The sequence below is a fragment of the Pteropus medius genome, unplaced genomic scaffold (assembly GCF_902729225.1).
Source record: "Pteropus medius unplaced genomic scaffold, Ma_sr-lr_union100, whole genome shotgun sequence".
NCBI lineage: Eukaryota > Metazoa > Chordata > Mammalia > Chiroptera > Pteropodidae > Pteropus > Pteropus medius.
In genome coordinates this window covers 1,445,952-1,471,743 of record NW_024346824.1, presented here as the reverse complement: position 1 = coordinate 1,471,743, position 25,792 = coordinate 1,445,952, and the positions used below count along the sequence as shown (strand labels likewise).

Here is a 25,792-nt window from a genome sequence, read left to right as displayed (position 1 = left end):
GGAGTCGCCGTGCGGTGTGTGGCCTTAGCGACTGGACACTTGCCTCACAGCAGGTGCCCATCTTGTTCTTTAGGCCTAAACCCTAGTTTGTGTTGTTACCTTTCCCTGTATCTCAGTGTCCCCAGGCCTGGGCTCTTTTTACCGTCCCCTGGGTCAATATTGCACTCCAGTCCTCTATGTGAGTAAGTGTGTTTATTCAACAGATCCAAAAGGAACCGTGTAGCTGTGGCTAAAGACAGGATAGAAGGTGTATTTCTCTCTCGAGGGCAGGTGCTTTTGCTTACAGTCTTCTTGTCCCACCATCCTTGGGGTCATGTTCCTGTCCATGTGGTCAGAGTTGGCTCACCATGACCACAGCCTCCATGTTCCTTCCTGAAAAAAATGGGCGTGTGGAGGGTGGGTCCTTTTTTTTCTGGCTGTAACCTACCGGCTGCATTCATGACATTGGCAAGCACTGGCTGCAAGGGAGGCCAGGAAGTGCTGGGTGTTCATAAACCCAGCTGAAGCTTGGAGGCTTGGATTACTAAAAGGGAAAGGGTTACTGGGAGACATTTTCAGTCCCTGCCCCCTTCCCTGTTCCCAGCCAGAGCCTCACCCTTGGCCTCGGCCTGTCTCTGTGAAAATGTTCTCTGTGGCTTCCTGACGACCTCTCCCTGTTATTCCCCAGATCCACATCCTCACATCCAGCCTGTCTTGTCACTATCTGAGCCCACAGCCACTTTTACTTTTCTTTGCATGTGAAAAATTCTACTTCTTCTTGCGCACGCACCATACACAGTATCACACACGGAGATTCTTTGCGGGGGCACTGGATTTATGAAATGAAAATACTATTTGCCTCCTGTCCAACCTCTGACCTTCTGCACTAGGTTTCAGCTTTTGAAGTAAAGAGGAAGGCTTGCTTTCCTGCTCTTTTTAAGATCAGCATATTTTATAACTGTCAGTAAAATTTTTACCAGCTTTTGACATATTGGGGTGTGTGTGTGTGTGTGTGTAAATTATAAGCAAAGCAAAGCACTTTATCAGGCCCCACAAATTTGGGGTCAGGTTGACCTAATAGCCCCTGGGCACCAGGCCCTATTCCTGTCTTGCCTCAGTCTTATCTAACTTGGCCGGTGACCTGAGCTCTCTAGTCTAGAGCCCAAGGCAGATTGAAGCTGGCCTCTTGCCAGGACTGGTAGAATCATTCTCTTGACAAAGCCCACCTCCCATCTCCCCTCTGGTAAAGCCCTCTGGGTGTCCGCTCCGGCCTACAGCCATGTTGTCCCAATGCCTTGGATATGAGAGGTGCTTTCCAGTTTGGTTTCAGAGCTTCAGGCCACCTTGCTCAACTGTTGGCTCTCCCATCACTTCTCATTCCCCTGGGGCCTTTGTGGCTCCAACCCAGTCACCCTGCTCTCTTCCCTATTGGGCTGTTCTAATAGCTAGATCTATGGAAGATTCCAGAAGTAGAAGCTGAGTTGTCTGATGTGTTAGCCAACTGGCCTTTGAAACTCAGGTTTCCTCATGGTTCTAATCTGCTTTCTAAGCTAGAGCTGTTGGGGCTTTGGCCTCAGTGGCAGAAATGTGGACCCCATGGCCCTTCTGCCACCGTCAGCAGAGGACACCCACCCTCCCGGGGGCCTGAGACTCAGGCCCATGTTGGCCCCACCCCTGGGACTTGTCAGGGAAACCCTCTACCTCCCATCAGTGGTGACTTTTGAATATGCTCTCACCAATTCTCTGGAGAAGCAGGATTTTCCCTATTACTTCAAGTTTATATTAAAGTTTTACACAAACCCTCGGAAACACAGAAGGTAGAAAGGAGCCATTTTCTTAGTGTAACTTGGTCACAGTGATTAGAAACTATTCTTTTAAAGGAATTGAAAAGTTAAGTGATAATGTGTTTATGCCAATCTGAGGCCTTCTTGCTTCCTATAATTTTGCTCTATGTCTGAACCCATGGTCCCAGCTGCCCACCTCCTACTGCCCCTTTTTATTAAGATCCTTGGACCTGTCATGAGGTATAGAGCAAGGCAGCAGAGCGCACTGACCTAGGAATCTGAGGACTAGTGTGGCCCTGGACTGGTCACCTGCCTCTGTGGCTCAGGTGCCCTCTCTGCAGAATGTAGGGATGAGCCTTCTGGTCCCCAGGCCCCACCGACTCCATGACCTGGGTGGCTGATGTGTCCTGGTTGCTCCTCCCTCAGAGGGTACAAGCAGAAGGACCCTCCCCGGGGAGCACCAGGCCCAGTGCACAGGTGTAGGCCAGATGCTGACCCTAGGCTGGCGGTGCTGGCCCAGTGAGTCATCTGATGACGCAACAGTCACCTGACTGTCTTCCTCACTCCTACTGCCTGGACTGGGAATTGCCCCAAACCCCAGCCACTGAGTGTTTTCTCACTTGTCCCTGGAGAGTCTTGTGACTCAGTGAGGGGACAACTGCAGTACTGGACAACGTAGCATCCTCCTTGGCCAGTGGACTCTCACTCAGATTCTGAGAATTCACCACATAGTCATGCCGCAGGATCTCATCCATCCATCAGAAGAAGTTAAGCTTACTACTAGCTAGTATTTGGGGGTATTTTAAGATCCTTGCAGGAAAGGGTTAATAGAAATAGTAAGTGTAGTCAGCCTTTTATCATCCATACCCAGCACCCACGGGCCTCTCCCCCACACAAGTGCTGCCAGGTTGGGGAATCCCAGACCAGCCTGGAGAACAGTTCTCCGTCTACACTGCAGATGTCTGCCTTGTCTGACTTTTAGATGACTTCTGCCCACCTTAGCTTAGATAAGTGAGGCCTGGGGCAATGCCACCAGGATAGACTCCCGTTTCTCCTGTCTGGCAGCCAGAGCAAGGTTAGGACATAAGTTAGAAGGCCTCCATTGTTCTTGAGCCTCTAGACACCTGCCGATGCTCTCACTGGAGCCAGTGCTCTCATAGAACAGAAAGCCAGACACCATAGTGCCCATTGTGCCACAGGAGTCATAGAGGGCATTGATTCATTGAGGTGGAGGATGAGCCCTGGCCAGGGGTCAGGAGGCACAGGACGGTCTAGCTTTGCACATCAGCACTGCACAGTTTTAGGGGAAAATCACATCATCCTTTTAGGCCCCAGAATCCTCATCTGTCAAGTGAGAGGATTGGCCTAAATAACCAATCTCTAAGAATCCATTAGGAAATCATGGTTAACCTCAGTTCTCATAGCAAAGATTAAAAGTTTATACCAGACACTCATGCCTGGTTTGGGTCTCAAGGTAAATATTGATTGTAAGAGTAACTACTTGTCCCACTTTGCCTGTGACAGCCTGGTTTATTCCTATTGCTCCTCCATAATCATTAGTAATACCTCTTTTACTCTCGAAAGTGCCCTAGTTTGGATGATATCTTACATGGCCCTCCTACCGATGGCAATATAATGAAATGAGGTTTCCCTGTCATCCCCACATTGGCCCTGCTTTGGAGGATGCTGTCTCTACCTGTGTCAAAGGAAGTCTTTGCTCAAAGAATAGCCTTTGCTGAGTTGTGACCTTCCATTGACAAAAATCAATCACCGCATTTGCTGGAGGGATGTGATTTGAAGACACGGTGATCTCATGCATCATTCTCTGCCCCTGTCTGAAGTACCACATGAAAAAGTTCTTTTCAAACAACGCTTTGCTTCCTGCAAGGAACTGAGATATTTCTTCCTCTCTGGCTATAAGGACTCTATAATAGACCACATCTCTCTTTTCTCCTTGGCTGCCAGGAAGCTCAGATAGAAGTGTGTAGCTGAACTATAGAAACAATGTAAGCCCTTATGATTGGTATGTCTGTGTTCTTTCCATCCCACCAATTCTGACTTCCTGCCTTATATACATTTTCCTTTGTTTTGATTTGTTGCTGTTATTTAGTTTTCTCTCTTTATGGTTTGTCATTCTTTTATAAATATTTATAAAATTTTGTTATAGTTACTTTGAGTTCTTTGTAGAACCAAGATGGAAAGGAAACACAAAAGGAGTAAACTGATAGTATATAATTTTTAGCTAACAGATCAAACCACCTGCTCCTCCATTTCATGTCATTTTTCTGAGGTCCTGCCATTTGAGAGACATTTTTTGAGTCTTTCAGACTTGTTAACTTTTTATGAAAGTGGAAAGAGCAAACTCTTCAAATCTGCATCAGCAAATATCTGGTAAAAAGCAGGGCAAGAGCATGAAGGGAGCCTGAGGTCAGGATGCCAGGGGCACAGGACACTTACAGGAGAGGGAGGAAGACCACAGAGACACTGGTCACTCACTCAGGCCCTCACCTGTGGGTGGGTGGAGAATGAACTCTGACCATGGGGAGCCTGGGTTCAGGTGCCAGTCCTGCCTCTTACGAATGTGAGACCTTAGAAGGCCACCTTCCCTCTGTGGTCATCAGTTTTCTCCATTGGAAAATAAGATGGCTGAGTGAGACAGAGTCCACAGTGACTTCCAGGTTTGAAATTCTGACTGTGCTTCTGGGAAGAAGGGTCCTGAGAAGCACTCGGGGCCCAGGAAACCTAGGCTGCCTAACTTTTGGCTGGCCCTGGGAGGACACACACACTTGCTGCTCCAGCTTTGCCCCTCAGCTTAGCAAAGACCCACATTCTAAGCCACTTCCAGGATACCTGGGGCACTTACCAGACAAGGAAAAGCTACAAAGCTGGAGGAACCTGCGAGAATGATTCTCCCAGCCGATCCGGTGGTCACAGCTGTGTTAGACTGTGAGCTGCCACAGGCAAGGGCAGCGGCTTTAGCTTCACCATAAAACACGGGCTGGAGATGTGGGTTAGAAGGGAGTAAAAGCCATGAACGATGCCCCCCTGGACACCTTTAGAATCCAAGGTCAAAGAGAGAGACCAACCTGAGAATAATCTCTCCCTTGAAAAGCGCATCCCTGTTTAACCCACCAGCACCCGCTCCTGCTGCCTTCGTCCAGTGGCATCCATGTCCATTACCGTGGTGGACTCCACTGCGGCCCCAAGGCACAGGTGAGGCAGAAGTTGTTGCTTCTATTTTCTAAATTAGGCAACTGATGCTTCGGGAGCTAAAACCCACTCAAGGGCACTCAAAGAGCAGATACTGGAACCCAGGGCTCCCATCCAGAAATGTCCCGCCTCCTGCTCCCGATGTCCCACACAGCCAGAGTCCCCAGAACCACGGTTGGCATTCAGGTCTCCCAGCGGCACTGTGAATGCGGGTGAGGGAGAGATGGGCAGTGCTCAGGTGCAGAGCCAGGGGCGGCGTTTCTGCTTGAATCTCTCTAGTTAACCTTTTAGGAATCTCACTGGGTTTCACAGAGGGCTGCGCGGGCTGTGGACAAATCACAGTAACTCTTCTCTTTTATGTGTGTGTATGTGTGTATTTCCATGTGTGTGTTTTGTCACATAGAAGAACGTGAATTCCCGTCCAAGGCCGTTGATCTTCAACACAGGGCTAAAGGGGAGAAGAGGCTAGGCAGAGCCACCTACGGCATCCAGCGTGGCTTCTCTTGTGCCGGGACCAGGGATGACTGGGCCATGCACACAGACGTCTCCAGCCTTCAGCAGTTCGCATAGCACACAGGGGACTCCTGGGGGGCCACTTGCCACTGCCAACTGAAACAATACAATGGCAACACTGACGTCCTTCATGACGTTTCCACAACAGACATTCAGGCAGAAAGTGCTGGTGCATTTTCTGTCTGCAAAATAGAGGACCATGCCTCTCCGGCGTGAATAGTTTGAGCCCCGATGACCTGCTCTGAGTCCACTCACAGCCAGTGACACTTGCAAAAAACTCCCAAAGCCGGCTTGGGTTTGGTTTCTTCAGCTCTTGACCAATGTGGCCGAAGCCAGACTCCTCCCTGGGACACTTGGATTATTCATAAATGCAGCCTGCCCCGACCCTCCCTGAATAGCATCTGAAGTCTCCATGGAGGTCATGGATCCTGAACAAAGTGTCAAGGGCACCAAGAAGGCTGAGGGAAGTCCCCGGAAGCGGCTGACTAAAGGAGAAGCTGTTCAGACCAGTGTTTCGGCCAGTGCCCCGTACCCAGGCAGCAGCTCGGCCGCCACCCCCGAGGGCCCCCTCCAGGAGCTCCTCGCCCCGCAGCCCTTCCCGGGCCCCTCATCGGTTCTTAGGGAAAGCTCTCAGGAGAAAATGGGCCAGCAGCAGAAGCCCCCCAAGAGGTCCTCCATCGAAGCCTCTGTCCATATCTCACAGCTTCCTCAGCACCCTCTGACACCAGCATTCATGTCACCCGGCAAACCCGAGCACCTCCTGGAGGGGTCCACGTGGCAGCTTGTCGACCCCATGAGACCTGGACCCTCAAGCTCCTTTGTGACCCCTGGGCTCCATCCTCAGAGCCAGCTCCTCCCTTCCCATGCTTCCATCATCCCCCCCGAGGACCTGCCCGGCATCCCCAAAGTCTTTGTGCCTCGTCCCTCCCAGGTCCCCTTGAAGCCCACAGAAGAGGCACACAAGAAGGAGAGGAAACCCCAGAAGCCGGGCAAGTACATCTGCCAGTACTGCAGCCGGCCCTGCGCCAAGCCCAGCGTGCTCCAGAAACACATCCGCTCGCACACGGGCGAGAGGCCCTATCCCTGCGGCCCCTGCGGCTTCTCCTTCAAGACCAAGAGTAACCTCTACAAGCACAGGAAGTCCCATGCCCACCGCATCAAAGCTGGCTTGGCCTCTGGAGTGGGCGGTGAGCTGTACCCCCCGGGGCTGGAGATGGAGAGGATCCCGGGGGAAGAGTTTGAGGAGCCCACCGAAGGAGAAAGCACTGATTCAGAAGAGGAAACGGGCACCACGTCCACTCACCCCGCAGAGCTGTCCCCCAGGCCTAAGCATCCCCTTCTGTCCAGCAGTTTGTATAGCTCGGGGAGCCAGGGATCCAGCCATGAACGCTGTTCCTTGTCCCAGTCCAGCTCAGCCCAGTCACTTGAGGACCCCACTCCATTTGTCGAGCCCTCATCAGAACACCCCCTGAGCCATAAACCCGAAGACACCCACACCATAAAGCAGAAGCTGGCCCTCCGCTTGAGTGAGAGGAAAAAGGTGATCGACGAACAGGCGTTTCTGAGCCCGGGCAGCAAAGGCAGTACTGAATCCGGGTATTTCTCCCGCTCTGAGAGCGCCGAGCAGCAGGTCAGCCCCCCGAACACAAACGCCAGGTCCTACACGGAGATCATCTTTGGCAAGTGCGGGCGGATCGGGCAGCGGACCACCATGCTGACAGCCACCTCCACCCAGCCCCTCCTGCCCCTGTCCACCGAAGACAAGCCCAGCCTGGTGCCTTTGTCTGTGCCCCGGACGCAGGTCATCGAGCACATCACCAAGCTCATCACCATCAACGAGGCCGTGGTGGATACCAGCGAGATAGACAGTGTGAAACCCAGGAGGAGCTCGCTGTCACGGCGTAGCAGCATGGAGTCACCCAAATCCAGCCTCTACCGGGAGCCTCTGTCGTCCCACAGCGAGAAGACAAAGCCCGAACAATCACTGCTGAGCCTCCAGCACCCGCCCAGCACCACTCCCCCTGTGCCTCTGCTGAGAAGCCACTCAATGCCTTCTGCCGCCTGCACCCTCGGGACCCCCCACCACACCTTCCGTGGTAGCTACTCCTTCGACGACCACATCACCGACTCTGAAGCCCTGAGCCGCAGCAGTCAAGTGTTTACCTCCCACCCCCGGATGCTCAAGCGCCAGCCGGCCATCGAACTACCTTTGGGAGGGGAGTACAGTTCCGAGGAGGCAGGGCCAAGTAGCAAAGACACAGCCCCCAAACCCGCAGACGAGCCGGAACCCAAGGAAAGCGAACTCACCAAAAAGACCAAGAAGGGCTTGAAAACAAAAGGGGTGATCTATGAATGTAATATATGTGGTGCTCGGTACAAGAAAAGGGACAACTACGAGGCCCATAAGAAATACTACTGCTCAGAGCTTCAGATCACAAAGCCCGTCTCTGCAGGTGCTCACATGTCTCCGGAAGCTGAGAAGAGTCAGGCTGAGCACGAGCCCTGGTCCCAGATGATGCATTACAAACTGGGGACCACCTTGGAGCTCACTCCACTGAGGAAGAGGAGGAAAGAGAAGAGCCTGGGGGACGAGGAGGAGCCGCCTGCCTTTGAGTCAACGAAAAGTCAGTTCGGCAGCCCCGGGCCGTCTGATGCTGCTCGGAACCTTCCCCCGGAGTCCACCAAGTCACCAGCAGAACCAAGCAAGTCAGCGCCCTCCCTGGAGGGACCCTCGGGCTTCCAGCCAAGGACTCCCAAGCCAGGGTCCGGTTCTGAATCAGGGAAGGAGAGGAGAACAACGTCCAAAGAAATTTCTGTCATCCAGCACACCAGCTCCTTTGAGAAGTCTGACTCTCTGGAGCAGCCCAGCGGCTTGGAAGGGGAAGACAAGTCTCCGGCCCCATTCTCGTCACCCCCTCTTGCCCCGCATGGACGCTCCGCTCACTCCCTGCAGCCCAAGTTGGTCCGCCAGCCCAACATTCAGGTTCCCGAGATCCTGGTGACCGAGGAGCCTGACCGGCCAGACACAGAGCCGGAGCCACCACCCAAGGAGCCTGAGAAGACGGAGGAGTTCCAGTGGCCCCAGCGCAGCCAGACGCTCGCCCAGCTCCCGGCAGAGAAGCTGCCACCCAAGAAGAAGAGACTTCGCCTGGCGGAGATGGCCCAGTCATCAGGGGAGTCCAGCTTCGAGTCTTCTGTGCCTCTGTCCCGCAGCCCAAGCCAAGAAAGCAGTGTCTCTCTGAGCGGGTCCAGCCGCTCTGCTTCCTTCGAGAGGGACGACCACGGAAAAGCCGAGGCCCCCGGGCCCTCGTCAGACATGCGCTCCAAACCCTTGGGCACACACATGCTGACCGTCCCCAGCCACCACCCACACGCCCGAGAGATGCGGAGGTCGGCCTCAGAGCAGAGCCCCAACGTTTCCCATCCCACCCACATGACCGAGACGCGCAGCAAATCGTTCGACTACGGCAGCTTGTCCTTGACAGGCCCTTCTGCACCGGCCCCAGTGGCACCAGCAGCCCCAGCGGCCCCGCCAGAGAGAAGGAAATGCTTTTTGGTGAGACAGGCATCTCTGAGCAGGCCTCCAGAAACAGAGCCGGAGGCTGCCCCCAAGGGAAGACAAGAGAGCGAGGAATCGAAGCCCTCATCCAGTAAACCTTCGGGCAAAAGCTCACTGCCCCAGATGGCCTCAGCAGCCCCCTCGCACAGTGGGCACCTGGGAGGCAAGAGCCAGGTGCAGGACAGACCCCCGCTGGGGTCCACCCCGCCCTACACAGAAGCGCTCCAGGTGTTCCACCACCCCCTTGCCCAGCTACCCCTGCATGAGAAACCATACCTGCCTCCGCCCGTCTCCCTTTTCTCCTTCCAGCACCTCTTACAGCATGAGCCAGGACAGTCTTCTGAATTCTTCTCCACCCAGGCCATGTCCAGCCTCCTGTCCTCGCCGTACTCCATGCCCCCGCTTCCTCCCTCCTTATTTCAAGCCCCACCACTTCCTCTCCAACCTCCTGTTCTGCACCCAGGCCAGCTCCACCTCCCCCAGCTCATGCCTCACCCAGCCAACATCCCCTTCCGGCAGCCCCCTTCGTTTCTCCCCATGTCATACCCGTCCTCCTCAGCACTCTCTTCGGGGTTTTTCCTGCCTCTGCAGTCCCAGTTTGCCCTTCAGCTCCCTGGTGATGTGGAAAGCCATCTGCCACCAATCAAAACCAGCCTGGCCCCACTGGTGACAGGAACCGCTGGCCTCACCCCCAGCACAGAGTACAGCAGTGATATCCAGCTGCCCCCCGTGGACCTCCCGGCCAGCTCCTCAGTGCCCACATCAGCCACCCCTCTGGTCCTGCCCGCCTGTCCAGACACCATGGTGTCCCTGGTTGTGCCCGTCCGAATTCAGACCAACATGCCATCCTACGGGAGCGCCATGTACACCACCCTTTCCCAGATCCTGGTCACCCAGTCCCAAGGCAGCTCAGCAACGATGGCCCTTCCCATGTTCGAGGAGCCCCCATGCAAAGGGACAGCGGTGTGTGGGGCAGACGTGTATAAGGTCGGGCCTGGGCCAGCCGGGGTAAGTGAAGAGCAGAGCAGAGGTTTCCAGACTCCATACCTGAGAGTGCCTGTGACGTTACCTGAAAGAAAAGGCACTTCCCTGTCATCAGAGAGTGTCTTGAGCCTGGAGGGAGCTTCATCCACAGTGGGGGGGAGCAAACGCGTCCTTTCGCCAGCTGGCAGCCTTGAACTTACCATGGAAACCCAGCAGCAAAAAAGGGTGAAGGAGGAGGAGGCTTCCAAGGCGGATGAAAAACTCGAGCTGGTAAAGCCATGCAGCGTGGTGCTTACCAGCACTGAGGATGGCAAGAGGCCAGAGAAATCCCGCTCGGGCAGCCAGGGCCAGGGCAGGAGGGAGCTAGAATCTCTGTCCAGCCTGCACGCAGATCCATCTGACCCAAAGGAGATTCCTCTTCTTCCTCACCCCACACTGTCCCATGGGACAGCCCCAGGCTCAGATGCTTTGAAGGAATATGCCCAGTCATCTGGTAAACCTCACCGAAGAGCATTGCCCCCACTGAGTGTGAAGAAAGAAGATTCCAAGGAACAACCTGACCTCCCTTCACTGGCACCTCCCAGCTCACTTCCTCTGTCAGAAACACCCCCCAGACCAGCCAAGCCGCAAGAAGGTACGGACTCCAAGAAGGTACTGCAGTTCCCCAGCCTCCACACGACCACTAATGTCAGTTGGTGCTATTTAAACTACATTAAGCCAAATCACATCCAGCATGCAGATAGGAGGTCCTCTGTTTACGCTGGTTGGTGCATAAGTTTGTACAACCCCAACCTTCCGGGGGTTTCCACTAAAGCTGCTTTGTCCCTCCTGAGGTCTAAGCAGAAGGTGAGCAAAGAGACATACACCATGGCCACAGCTCCACATCCGGAGACAGGAAGGCTCGTGCCATCCAGCTCCCGCAAGCCCCGCATGACAGAGGTAAGTTCAGCCTTGTTTTTCTTTTCCCCACTGATTTTAACAGCCTCTGCTGAGCTTTTAAGCCACATTCTCCTCAGGTCCCATTTGCAAAACTAAAGCTAGATAGGAGGAAGCTTTCCCCTCTGTCAGGGATGACTGGTCACCTCACCAGGACACGCATTTATTGGGTTCCTTTTTCAGTGTGTCCCTCACATCAGCAGAATAGATACATTTCCATAAAATGAGCTTTAAAAGTGATCCTGCTTTCCCATGAGCTGTTACTGTAAAATCAAAGACACAATCTCAGCCAGGAAAAACAAAAATTCTCTGGAAGACTGGAAAACTTGGCTGATGGGAATGCCTGCCGCAATTTTAGAACTTTATACCCCTCTATCGTATGTTTCTCCTTCATCCTGTTAGTCTTTTCCTGCTTTTCTTATTCTCTACATCTGCTGTTTCCATTCTCTCTGGCACCACTTGAAATCCTCCCATTTCCAGAAATTCTAGAATTTGACAACTCCTGAAATAGTCCTTTCTTTCCTGTGAGTAGGGCAGCAATAAGGCTGGGCTGCAGTATCCCTCTATAAGTAGGTGGCAACATCACTCTCAGCTTGACCCATCTGTGCCAGGTAGGAGCACCTGGCCCTGACTGAGGGGCTCACTTTATTCCTCCATTGCCTCTGACCTGAGGCTGCATCAGGATCTATAAAATGAATGGGTCCCTGCAAGTTCAGAAAGTTTGAAATTTGATGTTTCCATTTGCTTCAGACAAATGACACCTCTGTACCCTGACAAGGCCAGCCTAAGGGTTCAGGCCATGTGATGTGTCATGCTGACTTGGCATTTGTGGAATAACAATTGGTCTGTTGATGGAGCAGCCTCACTGCGTCGGGCACTGTGCTGCGAATCCAGTCAATGCTCACCTCCACCTGTGAGGTAGCAGGACCATCTCCAGTCTACAGAGGAGGGAACTGAGGGTCACAGGGTGGGAGAAGGCAAAGTCACATGGGAAATATTTGGCAAACCCAGAATTTGAACCCAGACCTGCCTGGCTCCAGAGAGTCTATTTTTCTTCTTTCAATTATTTGAGGAAAGAAAATGTGAAAAATGACTGCAAATTTTAAAATGTTCATTATTATGTCTTCGGACTAGATGCTTTGGCCAAATCAGGCATAAATCTCCTAAATTAAATTTATGTTATAGACAAATGAACGACAGTGTATTCTATAACTTTCCTATGTCCACATCCTCCTCTTTTATCATGGAGTGAATTTTCATTGGATTTGTTATTAGCCCAGCTGGATATTCTTCACAGAAATATTTCCCGAATTTATTTTCTAAATGTCCTTGTCAGTATACAGACATCCCTAAACGACATTTCCACTTTTGCCATAAACATCGTGACTGATTTGCTCTCCAGTGTCTCTTACTGGCTACCGCTACTCCTCAGATGTCGTTGTAATTATGTTCATACTTATAACTACTTGTGCACCTACTATGTTCCTGGTACTATGCTAAACTTTACTTTTATCCTCACAACCACCTCAAAAGTTAGGATACTATATTGCCATTTTATGGATGAAGGGGCTAAAGCACAGAGAAGTTAGGTAACTTGCACAAGGCCACACAGTAAATGGCAGAGCCTGGATTCAAAACTAGATCTCGCTCCAGAGCCCTCTCATATGATCTGGACTGCCTCTCTGCATTAATTACTAGACACTAAAAGGCCATTTAAGAAAAAGGAAGAATTAATTTGGCTTAATTGGGCTTGGCAATCATTCGTTTCAAATTCTGCTTTCCTAAAATGAACTGAAACTTACAAACTTTTTCTTGGACTATTCCATTTGATTTACTGGTATGTTTCCTACTGGCACTCAGTGGTGCTAGAACTCAGATTCCCTAATTTCCAACCAGCTACCTTTCTCCTCAGCCCCAACCCGTCCTTGTTGGGACAGGTGTCTTGCCTGGCATAGGGGACTGTGGTTCTTAGGTTATTCCAGCACCTAGAGACACAGTTGCTTCTCCTGCTGGCTGTAAACAGTGTGGTTTCTCATGACCTTCATGATAGTAGCATGCAGTAGGATGAGCATCTCACTCCAGGCACTGCTGGCCCCAGCCCCCAGCCCAGAATCACTGCTCCCTATTCAAGAGTATGCCAACCCCCTGCTGCCATCAGAGGGTCTAGATGACATGTTCTCCTCATTGAGCCAGCTCTCACCATTGAGGCCTGTGAAGAGAATGGGTTCCCTTAGATAGACAACTCGAGCCTGCACACCCTCGGGTGCATGCCCATCGGTGGGCCGGCACAGCTCTCTGTGCCCAGCCCTGGGGGATTTTATAGGTCAGGGCCCTTGGGAGACCTCTGCTCTGCCCAGAGAAATACCCTTAACCTGTTAGGTGACCTTGACTTTATGATCTGTAAAAGAATTGAACCAGTTAATCTCTGCAGGCAGAGTCTTTGTTTATTTGTTCAACATTCTTCAAGAACCTTCTCTGAGGCAGGCCTTGTTTTGGGTGCTGATGTGACCGAGGAGACCAAGAGGAGGACCTGCCCCAGAAGCTCCCAGACTAGTGTAAAAGAAAGAGCAAACACAGCTCTCCTGAGAAGGCCTGTTCTTCCCATGAGAAAGACCTGGTCAGAGTCCAGGTGTCCAGTTTTGACACCAACTAACCACGTGGCCTTGAATAAGGGACTTCACCTCTCTGGGAATCAGCTTCCTTCCTTCTGTAAAGTGAGGCTAATAGCACTTCTTCACAGGGGAGAGTGGAGATTAAGTGAGCCACAATTAAGTGTAAGCGTGCAATACCATTGAAGTCATCATTTCGTTATTACCATGTAACCCGCAATGATTTTGTCCTTCCCGCGGTGGGCCAGGTTCACCTCCCTTCACTGGTTTCCCCGGAAGGCCAGAAAGATATAGCTAGAGCGGAGAAGGAAGAAGAGAAGCGAGGGAAGCCGGAGGAGGAAGCTCCTGCCTCCAAGAGAGGGGAGCCGGCGAGGATCAAAATCTTCGAAGGAGGGTAAGAATCATGTTTGGTTTGCAATGTCTGCCTTCCATGGAGTAAAGCTCGTGCCTGGCCAGCAGGCCGAGGTGGCCCTGTCTGTGTTCAGAGGTGGTAAACATCTCAACTGGCAGGGCCATGCCACGTGCGCCCTGGGGTTCCAGCTGTGGCTTCCAGCAGACGCCACCTCTGTGGGATGTGTAGGCAACTCTGTTTAAGAACAACAAGCTCGTTGGGGGGACATGGGGATGCTGGATGTGCCCTGTGGACTAGTGGGTCTGGGTCTTTCTCCAGCCCCTCATTCCCTCAGGTGCTGGCAGGTTTCTGGTCCTGCAGTGGGATTAATAGTCTCCCAGGTCCTGTCCTGACTGCCGTTTACCTTGGTGCGTGTTCCCAAAAAGTCACCTTTGTCCGCCCAAGCAGCCACCTCGGCATGCCTGGTTTTCCACAGGGGACTCAGGCTCTGCCAGATAGGCTGTTTGCAGGGCTGATAACGCACTGCATGCGCCAGCTGTGTACACTGGTTTCCATTCCGACTGGCCGGGATCCAGGACTCGTTGGCTGGTAAATATTTAGAATCTCATCCCTGGATTTTCACCTTGGTGCTTGTCTCTGGAAGCCTAATGATGTAAACATCTCAGAACTCACGACGGTGGGGCTTTCTGGGTTTCAGAAAGGTGTCTTGTTTCAGACTCACTCTGTGGAAGTTCTGTGCAAGCTGTGTTCTGTGTGGCCACATGTTTGCGCCCTGGAGGGTGGGTTTCTGTAAGCAGGTCCCATGGTGTTTGTCTCAGGGTCCTGTGTCTGTGTCCCCAATGTGATCAGTGCAGCCCTCATCCTACTCAGTCCTGGGATATGACAGTATGGAGGAAAACCTACCTCTCGAGGATGACGGTCCCCATGAGCACAAGCGGTCACTGGGGACCTGCGATTCTCCAGCATGTGCAGGTGCCTCACTCCCGAGGTCAAAGTGGAAGGTGGCAGGTTCTTCTGTAAAGTCGGGGACAGCAGAGACCGCCACGCTGCCCAAAGCCACTAGTGGGCATCCTTCCATGGTACTGGCCAGCAGGGACTCTCTGGAGAGGGGATATTTGTAAATAAAACTTGGGGAATTGGGTCGTCCCAGTGACAAGGAGGGGGAGGGTCAGGGATGGCAAACACCCTGCAATGGCAGGGACACCTCCCTCTGGGGGAGAAACATCCTGCCCAGAATTCCAATAGCGGCTCCATTGAGAAACACTAGACCAAAGGTTTTTCAAAATACTAACCCTCTTTCCATGTGGGGACAGACGGGCTTCCACTCCTGCTATTTGGTTAGAGCGCCCTCGTGTGTCTCTGTGTCCTCATATCGCTGGGTCCTTGAAAGGACCTGTAAGACTTCATCCAAGGATTGGTGCGTCTGGACTTGCCTTCCTCCCTCTTGCTTCAAGGACTGTCCTTGGGGCCCAAGGAGGCTGATAAATGTTAGCTCATGTGTGTGAAGAGATTGCTTCTGCCCTGAGAGGCGACCACCTCCAGACAGGAGGCCCGGTTCCCCAGGTGGCTCCCTGCTGCTTTATTCTCCGAGGGAAGCCTGAGCTCCCGTAGGGCACTTGGCGGAATCCTCTCCCATCCTGGTTGGTTCACAGCTCCCGCTCCTGGCTAGAGTCTCAGCCACATGGCCTGCTTTCAGCTGAAAGGTGAAAGGTTACACCTGATCCCCAGCTCCTCTTCCTATAGCCCAGGTATCGGTCCCCACTCCTCCCCCATCCCACTTCAGCCCCACCATCCCATCCAGGTTGTCACTGAGTCCCACCTGCTCCGTTTCAGAATCTCCCTCTCTTTCAGGGCCTGTCATCTCTGCTCCGGAGCAGCTCCCCCACTTACCTCTGTTCCACTCGGTCCCCTTCCTCTCCAGCTGTTTCTTCATCTGTAGGAGAGGATAATGACATACTTTGTGGGTTGTCAAAGCATCCTGTGCGACTGTGTAAAGGCCAGAGTTCATGGGCATCAGGGTATTTTATCACTATTATATCCATCTCTCTTATCTCCCTCCAGGATAATCTCACTCCATTCTGTCGGCTGCAAAAAAATATCATCCTCATTCTCAACTGGTCACATCCAATTTGAGGACTTTAGGGGGTTATATAGTCTCTCTGGTCGGACTCTCTTCTCCCGCAGCCCAGCTATCCCATCTGGGCCCTACTGTGCCTCCAACCCCCACTTCTGGCAACCCCTCTACATTCATGGTTCTACATTCATGGTTCCCCAGAAGTGTTAGGAAATAAGAGGGGAGTGTTTTGGGGTTGTCGCATAATAGGGGTGCCTCTGGCATTTCATGGATGGAGCCAGGTATTCAACCATCCAGACAACCAACCACAGAACCATTTGTCCCACCCAAAAGGCCAAAGGTGCCCCCCACCCAGAAACACTGACTATATCCTTCAGGCACAGCCATCTGAGGTCACCATGGTTTTGCCTTAAACTTTTCTTCCTTCCTTCCTTCCTTCCTTCCTTTCTTTCTTTCTTTCTTTCTTTCTTTCTTTCTTTCTTTCTTTCTTTCTTTCTTTCTTTCTTTCTTTCTTTCTTTCTTTCAACACAGCAATCATTTATATTTCACTCCAGTACATGTTTGACAAGGGTCTGCAAACATGTACTGTTCTGTTCTTAGAACTTACTAAGAATGAGATCCAGACCTATGGAGGCTGGGAGAAGGGACAGTGGTGAATTATGCACTGGCTCTTCAAGCTTCTGCTCCCACTTCATTGGCCAGAGCGAGCCAAAGGGCCTCTCCTACCTCTGCAGCGGTTGGAATAGTGCAGTCCTAGCATGTGCCTGGGAGAACCAGAGGGATTTGGTAGACAGCACTTACTACTCCAGTGGGTTTAACATACATCCGGAACTTGTTATTTTTACTCAACCACATTGTCGAGATGTATCCATGTTGATCCATATAGATCTAATTCATAGGTATGAGATGCCAAAAGTGGATGTTATGTGAATCCAACATTCGTGAGTCTCTTTATCACTACTCAATTACTCACTAGTCCCCTTACTCTTCCTCTTGACCTCCAACTCAGCAATCGATTGACTATCAATTCATCGAGGAGGATTTATTTACTCAGTGCCTTCTGGGTGTTCTGTGGCCGGAAGATACCATGAGCCGAGGGAGTAAGCCATGTTCTGTCCTCAAAGTGCTTGAGGACTGGCTCAGGTGGCAGGCAGCACAAGGGTCGATGCTGAGGTGTAGGCTACCAGCGTTGAGATCCTTACAGCAGGCAGGGACCTCTGGGGCTGGAGTAGTCAGAGGGCTTTCTGGAGGGGTGGGGCTGGGCCTGGAAGGCTGGCCGAGACTGGGACAGGTGGACAGGAAAGGTAGATTGGTCATCAGTCTGGGGGTGATGGAGAATCATGTACCATCAGTCAGTCTGACTGATTTTTTCTGGCCTTGAGCATTCTTCTTGTTAGTGTCATCCATCTCCTTGGCTTCAAACCTCATCACTGTGCCAAAGACTCTAAATCCGGGTCTCCACCTAGGACATCATTTCTGAACTAGAGAGCCTTGATTCTGATACCTCCTGGGCACCTTTGCCTGGGAGATCCAGGGCACCTCCAACTCAGCATGTGCCGACGACCATGCCCTCCAGTTGTCACCAACAGCAAGTCCTTCTACATCCAGATCTCAGATGATGCACCCGGACCTTCACACTCAAAATCTTAGTGTCATCTTGGATGCCTTCTTTTCCCTGATCCTTCCCCTTCCAATTAGTCCCCAACTTCTGGTGTCTACACATGGTGTTCTATGACTCAGATGTGGTCTCTCTTCACTCCCCGTGCCACAGCTCCAGGTCTCCATCTCCAGGCCCCCATGTCAGTGCCATTGAGTGTCTCTGATCCTGGTTCTACCTATGTCACACTTCTGCTCCAGAGCCTTCTGTGGCTGCCTACCTCCAGGCTCCACTTAAAAAACTCGACCTAATCTTCCTGGCCCCACTGTCTGACCCGCCACTGTTGTGCTTTACCTTCTGTACCTGCCAGGGTCTGCCCATTGCCTATCCGGCCTTCAAAAGGCAATCCTCTAACTAACCTCCCAGATCCCTCCATGCCCCCTGGTTCTTTGTGTAACTTCTGGAATAACACTGGTGCTGAAATCCACTCCTGTCTCCCCACAAGTCCCTTCTTGACTTGGGTCCTAGGGCTATGCTCTGTACACACTATGCATCAGTTTCCATTTTTTGCATTGATATCCTGGCACACATCCCCCTACCTGCATTCCGTGTTACTTCCACACCTGAACAAAGCCTGCGTTTTCCAGGCAGCCTCTGGGAGTAACCCATCAGGAATGTGTTGGCTCTCCTACCCAGCACCTATGCATTCGCCTTTGTTGTTTTAGAAAGGCTCCTTTGTTAAGGAATGCTGTCTTCACACATACAAAGTTATATTGTTCATTAAGGGTGATGCCTATATTGTCCCAACTCAAGATCACTTGTTACAAGGAAAGCTGAGATCTCATTCCAAAGGACTTGTATGGCACAGAAGGAGACTGGAATTGATAGGAACTATCTTACTGCTGAAAATGGTCATCCAAGCCCAGTTAGGGGGTGTGTTGATGGGCTGGAATGATGGGCTGAGATTGTGAGGGCCAGGGAAGCCAGGCCCAGCTGGGGTGAGGGTACTCAGAAAGGTGGCCATGGGCAGGGGCAATGGATGGGGTGAGTTTAAAGGGGCAGCCCAGCCTCAACTTGGAACTGGAATACAGGACCAGGGAACAGAAGGCCAGCTGTGAGTTAGGCCAGTGCTGGTGGGGTAGGGTGACTCATGGGCATGGGATTCCCCAGGACTGCCCCCAAGCCCTTCAGGCCTTTAGCAGAAAGAGTCCATGCCAGACGCTGCCAACTGCAGGACTCAGATGCTGAGCTGAGGGAAAACCATCTGTGCTCCTGTCGAAGGGCACTGGATCTCATCTCCTCTCACGCACCCCAATACACCCCAACACATCACTCCGGCCATTGCCTCTCTGCTGGTCCATTCAGTTCAGTATATCCAAAATTACCTTCAAAACACTCTTCTGACCGAGGGCCTATATCACCAGATTATTTCTGCTTTTATTTAAGAAAAACTCCAGAGAGAATTGACTACTTCCTCACCTCCATACCTTTCCTCCCAATCTCTCATAGACCCATTGCAGGTGGGCCTTTGGGCTCATCACACCTCAGAAGCCGCTCTTATCGAGGTCAACAGTGACCCCCACCCTGCAGAATTCTGAGGTCAGTACTCACTCTTATTCTTTCCTGACCTGTCAGCGTTGGACACAGTTGATCCCTGCCCTCTCTTTGTTACACTTTGTTCACTTGGTTTCCAGGGCACTATCTTTCTTGATCCTCCTCTTCCACTGCCAGGGACACCTTCTTTTGTCCTCGGTGATTCCCCACCATTTCCTGATCTCTAAACATTAAGGGCCTCAGGGCCCAAAGCCTGGGCCTCTCCTCTTCTCCATCTACACTCACTCCCAAGGTGACTCTCTATACTGTCTGTAGGCGGATGACTCCCAGACTGGTATCTCCACTAGACTCGTCCCCCAAGTTCTTCGTGTCAGGTCTCCAGCCATTTGTGCCATGGCCCTCGTGGGCATCCAGGGAACACTGCACAGTGGGTGCTGAAAAACCACTGTGACGCACAGGGCTCTTGGTACATTTGTTAAACAAATTATTTTAAGAGTTCACTTAATTCTGCATTGTTCCACTTGAAGGAGTTATATTTTTAACAGGTGTGTTTTTCTGTCTTGTGTATTTTAATAATAGCTAAATTTATTTTTATTTGAGTCTGAGAGTTTATGCAATATATTCCACACGTGTCGTTTTCTGGCGTACCTATATTTTTTAAAGTTTATGTGTGCGTGCGCGTGTGTGTATATTTACGAAATAGCAGATTGGGGAGAATAGTTGTAACTTTTAAAAATTTTAAGGTTATTTTCTTTACTAATAATTTTTCTCAAACCCATTTCTCGTTGGACTTTGAAGCCTAGAATTGTAACACATTTTTCATTCTAAATTTCTAAATTTCTACTCTGTCTAGCTCCAACTTACTATCAACTCCAGGATAATGTTGAATTTCTGTCTTTGGTAATATTCGTTACCTATGAATATTTATTGGGGGAACAAATTGATTAAATTATGCATTAAATAAATAATGATGAGTTGGAGCTTTTTGGATCTGTGTAAAGAATAAATCCATCAGGTAAACCACTCTCAAAACCCAAACTGGAACAAAAAAAATGCAAGGGTTGGTAATGGAAAGGTTATGACATGTATAACACACAGTCAGAGAAGCCATGTACATCACTTGCTCAACGTCTCTTTGAAAGCCTTTAAATGGCCAAAGGAAAAATAAAGTATCTTTTGAAGGCAGGAAGCAAAATCACTTACTTAGACTCTGCGTTAACAACTTCATTGTTCCAGATGTTCAGGCCCCAAACTCTCACACCCATTAGCAAATCTTGTCAACTCAGTCTTTGAAACCCTGTCCAACATCTGCCCATTTTTTTCCTACCTCCTGGGTTGGCATCTCTCATCTGGATTATCACAGGGCCCTCCTATAATCTCCTGCTTCTGCCCTTTCCCACTACAGTGTATTCTCAACCCAACAACCAGAGTGACCTCTGGTTGTCAGAGTACCCTCTTCTGACATTTCTGGTCCCTCTTTCCTTCCCTGCTTTTTTTTTTTTTTTCCATATGTTAGCAGACCCTGTCACTCCTACCCTGCACCCTTCACAGCTTTCGAGTGGCCTATGTGTGCTGGCTCCAGTTTCTCCCTGGCCTCTGCCTGCCACTCTACCCTTCGACCCCTGAACTCTAGCCAGAGGGTAGAGAACTCTTAGCTCCTTGTCAGACATGCCTCAGGGCCTTTGCACTTGCTGTGCCCTCTGCCTGGAACACTTTTTCCAGAGAACCTCATGACTCCCTCATGCCCTTCGGTCACCCTCAAACAAAGCCTTCCCAGGTCACCCATCCACTGTGCCCTCCTCTGACATTTCTGGTCCCCCTTCCTTTCCCCGCTTTATTTTTTTTTTTTTCCATATAGCTATTAGTTTGTTTCTATTTCCTCCACCAGAATATAAGCTCTGTGAGAAGACAGGAATTGTGTTTTATTCACTGCTGCTCCCCAGTGCTGAGAGCAGTGCCTGGGACATAGGATGTTTACTAAATGGAGGACTCTCTCTCTCTCTGACATGGTCACGATTAACTGAGACCTCAGGGGAGGGGGCAGGCTCCTGAACTCAGCAACATTTAGAATCTGAGAGCAGGGTTGCGGATCTGCGTCTTAGGAAGGGATAAGGTCACAGAGTCAGGGATGAACCAGGCTAGGCAGGACTAACCCACCCACCTGGAGTCAGGCTTGGTGTGGGGAAGGTGAAATCAGGTGGCCTTTGTTACTGAGCAAGCATCTGGGTTGGAAGCGAAGGTCATTTGCTGTGTCCTAGAGACCAGAGAGGAATGGTGCTGGGCTCCCGGATCTGGATAGGCACTGCTTTCTTCCTGGGTGAGTCCGGGCTGTCAGGACCCTGTCTTCTTGCTGAGATAGACCCAATGCCTTGATCTCTCTTAAATTCTCGGTCTTCTCCCCAGGAGTATGGCTGTGCTGCTCTGCGCATTGCCCCGGTGGTCTGGAGAGCGAATTGTCCAACCCCCATCACATACACCCACACTGGCTTTTGTTCTCTTTCTTTCTCCCCCAAATCTTGTTGTTCCACCTCTTCTAGGAAATACGACCTGGACTTTCAGAAAGCGGGTGGTAGTTATGAGAGCAGCAGGGAGGGCGGGATATGGCAAAATCTAAGTGAGACACCCAGTGTCTTAGAACAGGGAGATGGCGGTGAAAATGGAGGACAGGGCCATGGGACTTCTGACAGACTGAATATGGAGGGAGAGAAAGGGAAGCTTGGAATCCAGAATGACTACTACGTTTCTGGCTTGAGTAACAGCTGGATGGATTTTACTTTTCCTGAGATGGATGGGGATGAGAGAGGGGAGTCAGAAAGAGGTTTGGGGAAGGGGAGATCGAAATTGGGTGGACGTGTTCATTCTGAGTTTCCATTCATGCATCCAGGTGTTCAGGGAGGCATGTGGCAATTGGATATATGAACCTGGCATTCAGAAGACAGGCCTGAGCTGGAAATCCACATTAGAGATATGATTTTGTGGAGCATATAGGTGCTATTTAAGGGGATGGGGCTGCATGTGAAGAATTATCAGAACTGAGCCGGGATATCTTTCAACAGTAGAAGACAGGTAAGAACACAGCTAAGAATGTGAAAAACAAAAGCAGAGAGATGGAAGAGCAAAGCGAGATCAAAAGCATGCTCACTTTAAAAAGGTGTGTCAGGGGAAGTGGTCGGCTAAGAACAGAAGGATACTCAGAAGGCCAAAGTGAAAGACTCAGGGAGGTAACCCTGAGACTCAAAAGTGACATATTCGAGGAGCATATCTAGTGAATAACTCAGAATCCAGGCAAAGCATGAGTTCACAAAATATGTGGAGAGCAACGTGTAAGCTCCATCAAGGACAATAGGCTGAAAGGTAAAGGAATGAAACTTCAAGAGAATGTAAGTTAAACAGAGTGGATCGCCCAAACTGAGAGGCCCTCGTGTGTGTGCACATGCTGCTAGGAACGGTTTCCAGCAGAGGCGGATGATGACACGCCTGGAGGAGACAAATGGGGCACGAGGGCAGAACGGGGAGTCCAGAAGATGCAAGGAGGAGCCAGAAAGTAGTGATGATTAGGATAGTTCCCAGGAACAAGATGAAAAGAAAGGGAATGCTTTGAGTTGCGATGCAAGTAGAATTGAAGGTTGGGGATAGAGGGGAGGGGGTTTCTCTCCAGCCTCAAATCCAGACCTCTTTCCTAACTACAGGCAGCCACCTATGAATGAGGTCTGCACCAGCACAGATTTTGTGAATGGCTATTTGAAAACAAGGCAGAAATGTCTGTTCCCAGAATCCCACTTAGATTCTTGGAAAAGTTGACCTAATAGATTATCCCCAAATAAAATATCAGATGTTAAAATGATCTAGTTGGAGCTGGTCTCTGTACTGGCCTGGCATGCGTGCTCAGAGGACTTCCCAGGGGGCACTCAGCAGCTATTAGAAGCTGATTGTGTCACTTAAAACCCAAAGTCACAAGAGTAAAAAAAAAAAGGCAATGTGAAAAGCGAAATGGAAAAGGAAAAGACATATCGATCGTAGGGCAGACTGAGTGTCTGAATGTGCTGGGGCCAGAGTCCCCGGAGCCCTGAGGACTGTCAGGGAAGACCTAAATGCATCCTATTAAAATTTAAAGGAGGATCCATTTCTCAAGGAGGAGCTGCCTCTGGTTCCCGTGTGGAGTCTGAGGCTCAGCCTTGAGTGGAGGGAGTGCAGGAAGTAGAGCAGTCACCCCAGCCCATGGCAGCCCCTGAGAGCTGCAGCCGCAGCAAGGGCATCCTCTGGGCCTGGACAGCGTCTGCCTGAGTCCTGGCTTCCTTCAGGTCCTGAGGAATCAGGCCTGGCACTCAGGAGGAAGCTGGCTTCTCCCTGTCTCGCCTGTGGGAGAAGCAGCCTCTTAGGAAACAGAGCTTTCTCTCTCTCTCTCTCTCTCTCTCTCTCTCTCCTCTCTCTCTCTCTCTCTCTCTCTCTCTCTCTCTATTTTTATCAAAGTTACACATTCACAGAGTTTGAAGAGCCAAATATTTTATTTCCACAAATTGTGTGCTATAGGAAACAGCAGTACCCTTTCTCTTTCCCCCACATTTCCTCCTTCCTACCCTCAGAAACAATAACTTGCATCGCTTTTGGCAGCTTACCTTGATTTACCTCCACATCTCTAAATAATGTGCCTGGGCGGCTATTACCTGGCTTTCAGCTTTAGGAATTAACTAGTGACACAAGAGCCTTTCCAGCTTTCATCTCTCATTCTATTCCGCCATCCTCTCATTCTCTCGTTAGAGTGGTATATAATTCACAGCTAAGTCACATCATGGACTGCGGTTACCTTTCCTTTCTCACACAGCTATTCTATTTTTGCGGTAGATAATGATTGTGCGTATGTGTGTGTTGCGTGTGTATGTTCTAACTTCACTTAGTTTTCTATACATTAATTGCTAATTTGACCACCAAATCCTCATCTAGGCAACGTCTCCCCTCAGACGTTCAGAAGCATCGGGTACTCTGTGAATTCCATCTTGCAGACACAGCCCCTCCCCGAGTCGCCCAGCCGGCTCCAGGCTGCATGGGTTGCTCCCTCTGCCCAGCACACAGCTGCCATCTCACGGTCTCCCTTCACTCCGCCCCGGAGACTCTCTTGCCTCTCGTGTTGTGTCTCCCGTTTCCGGAAGCACATCTTCCTTGGTTTTACTTCCTCGTTTTCACGAGACCACTCATCATTATGGGCTTCTAGAGAAAGGGTCCATGAGAAAGGTAAGTTTTTTGACCCTTTACATGCCTGACAGTGTTGGGAACATCTTTATTTTGTTTCTCAGACTGAAGTATAGAATTCTGGGTTGGAAAGGATTTTCTATCAGAGTTTTTGAAGGCATTGCTCCCTTGTCCTAGAGCTGCAGCATGGCTATTAGGAGTTCCAAATCCATTCAGATTCTTGTTCCATTCTCTGTGACTGTCTTAGGATCTTCTCTTCATCCTGATGGTGGTGAGATTTCACAGGTGGTGATCTTGGTGTCAGGCAGTTTTCATTACTCTGTGACTCCTTCAATCTGGCAACTCAGGGACTTCTGCTTAATGGAATTTTCTTTAATTATTTCCTTGGTAATTTCCTCTCCTCCATGTTTCTCTTTCCTCTCTCTTTGACACTCCAGTTATTCAGGAGTCTGGCCTCCTGGCTTGTTTCTCTAATTTTCATACCTTTCTGTGAGATTTTCTATCTCTTTGTATTTTTGCTTGACTGCCTGGGTACTTCTCCCCATTTTGTCTTCCAAACATTCTATTTTTTTATTTCTACACTCACATTTTTATTTTCAAAAGCTCTTTTATTAAATGTTTCTCTTAATAGTATCCTGTTTTTATTCGATAGAATCTAATATCTTCTCATCTCTCAGAGGCCGTTAATGTTAGTTGTTTTTGATCTTAGTCTTATTTTCTGCATGGCTTCTGATTCCCTTGGATTCCCTTATATCCACGTGTTTGCTTTGGTCTCTTTTCTCGGGCGCCTGATAACCTCTAGTTTCTTTGCATGTTTAAGAGCAGACGATTCAAAGACAACTGGGAGCTCAGGGTCTGAGACCAAGGCTTCCCCACCGCTACCCTTCTGGGCTGTTTCACCAGAGAGACTGCGGTGGCAGTGTCCTTAGGTCTTCCTTCTGGGCAAAATCCCCATGAAGACTCCAGTTTCCTGCCTGAAGGATACAGGGTTCATTTCTCATAATCTGGGAGCCACAGAAAGGAAAAAAGGTGAGAAGGGGAGGGAAGCGGAGTCTCAGCATCCAGTCATACGTTCACTTCATCCCCTCATTTCTTTATGGTACCTCTGCCCTGCCCTCCACTTGCCTGACTTCCTCCCTCAAAGATGGAGAGTAAACCCTTAGGCTTTCTCTGTGGTGGAGGAACGGTGCTCTCCTGGCTGCTGGAATCGAGGAAAGGACAGGGGTCTGACATCCAACCAGTCATCATTATCTTGGTGCCCCCCATCACCACCTCCAGAGCCCTTGAGGGATCCTGTGGTGTAAGTCGAGTTGGTTCTCACCTTTCCCTACTGCCAACTTCGAGTCCATTTTTTTGAGTCTGCAAAATCTTTTTTACCATCTTTCTCTTTCCAGCTACAAAATTTTATTTTTAATCTCCTCTCCTATCCTTCTCTTCTTTGTGGATTTATTATG

The 25,792-nt window shown here is 50.4% G+C and overlaps 1 protein-coding gene across 1 annotated transcript in view; it reads left to right on the top strand.

The window, feature by feature from the left end:
- Nucleotides 1-25,792, top strand: part of HIVEP3 (HIVEP zinc finger 3) — a 120,328-nt gene that overhangs the window by 58,704 nt on the left and 35,832 nt on the right. Inside the window, 2 exon segments of the mRNA XM_039876725.1 lie at nucleotides 5,377-10,968; nucleotides 13,823-13,968. Coding sequence (XP_039732659.1) covers nucleotides 5,899-10,968; nucleotides 13,823-13,968 — 5,216 coding nt within the window. The 5' untranslated portion in view covers nucleotides 5,377-5,898.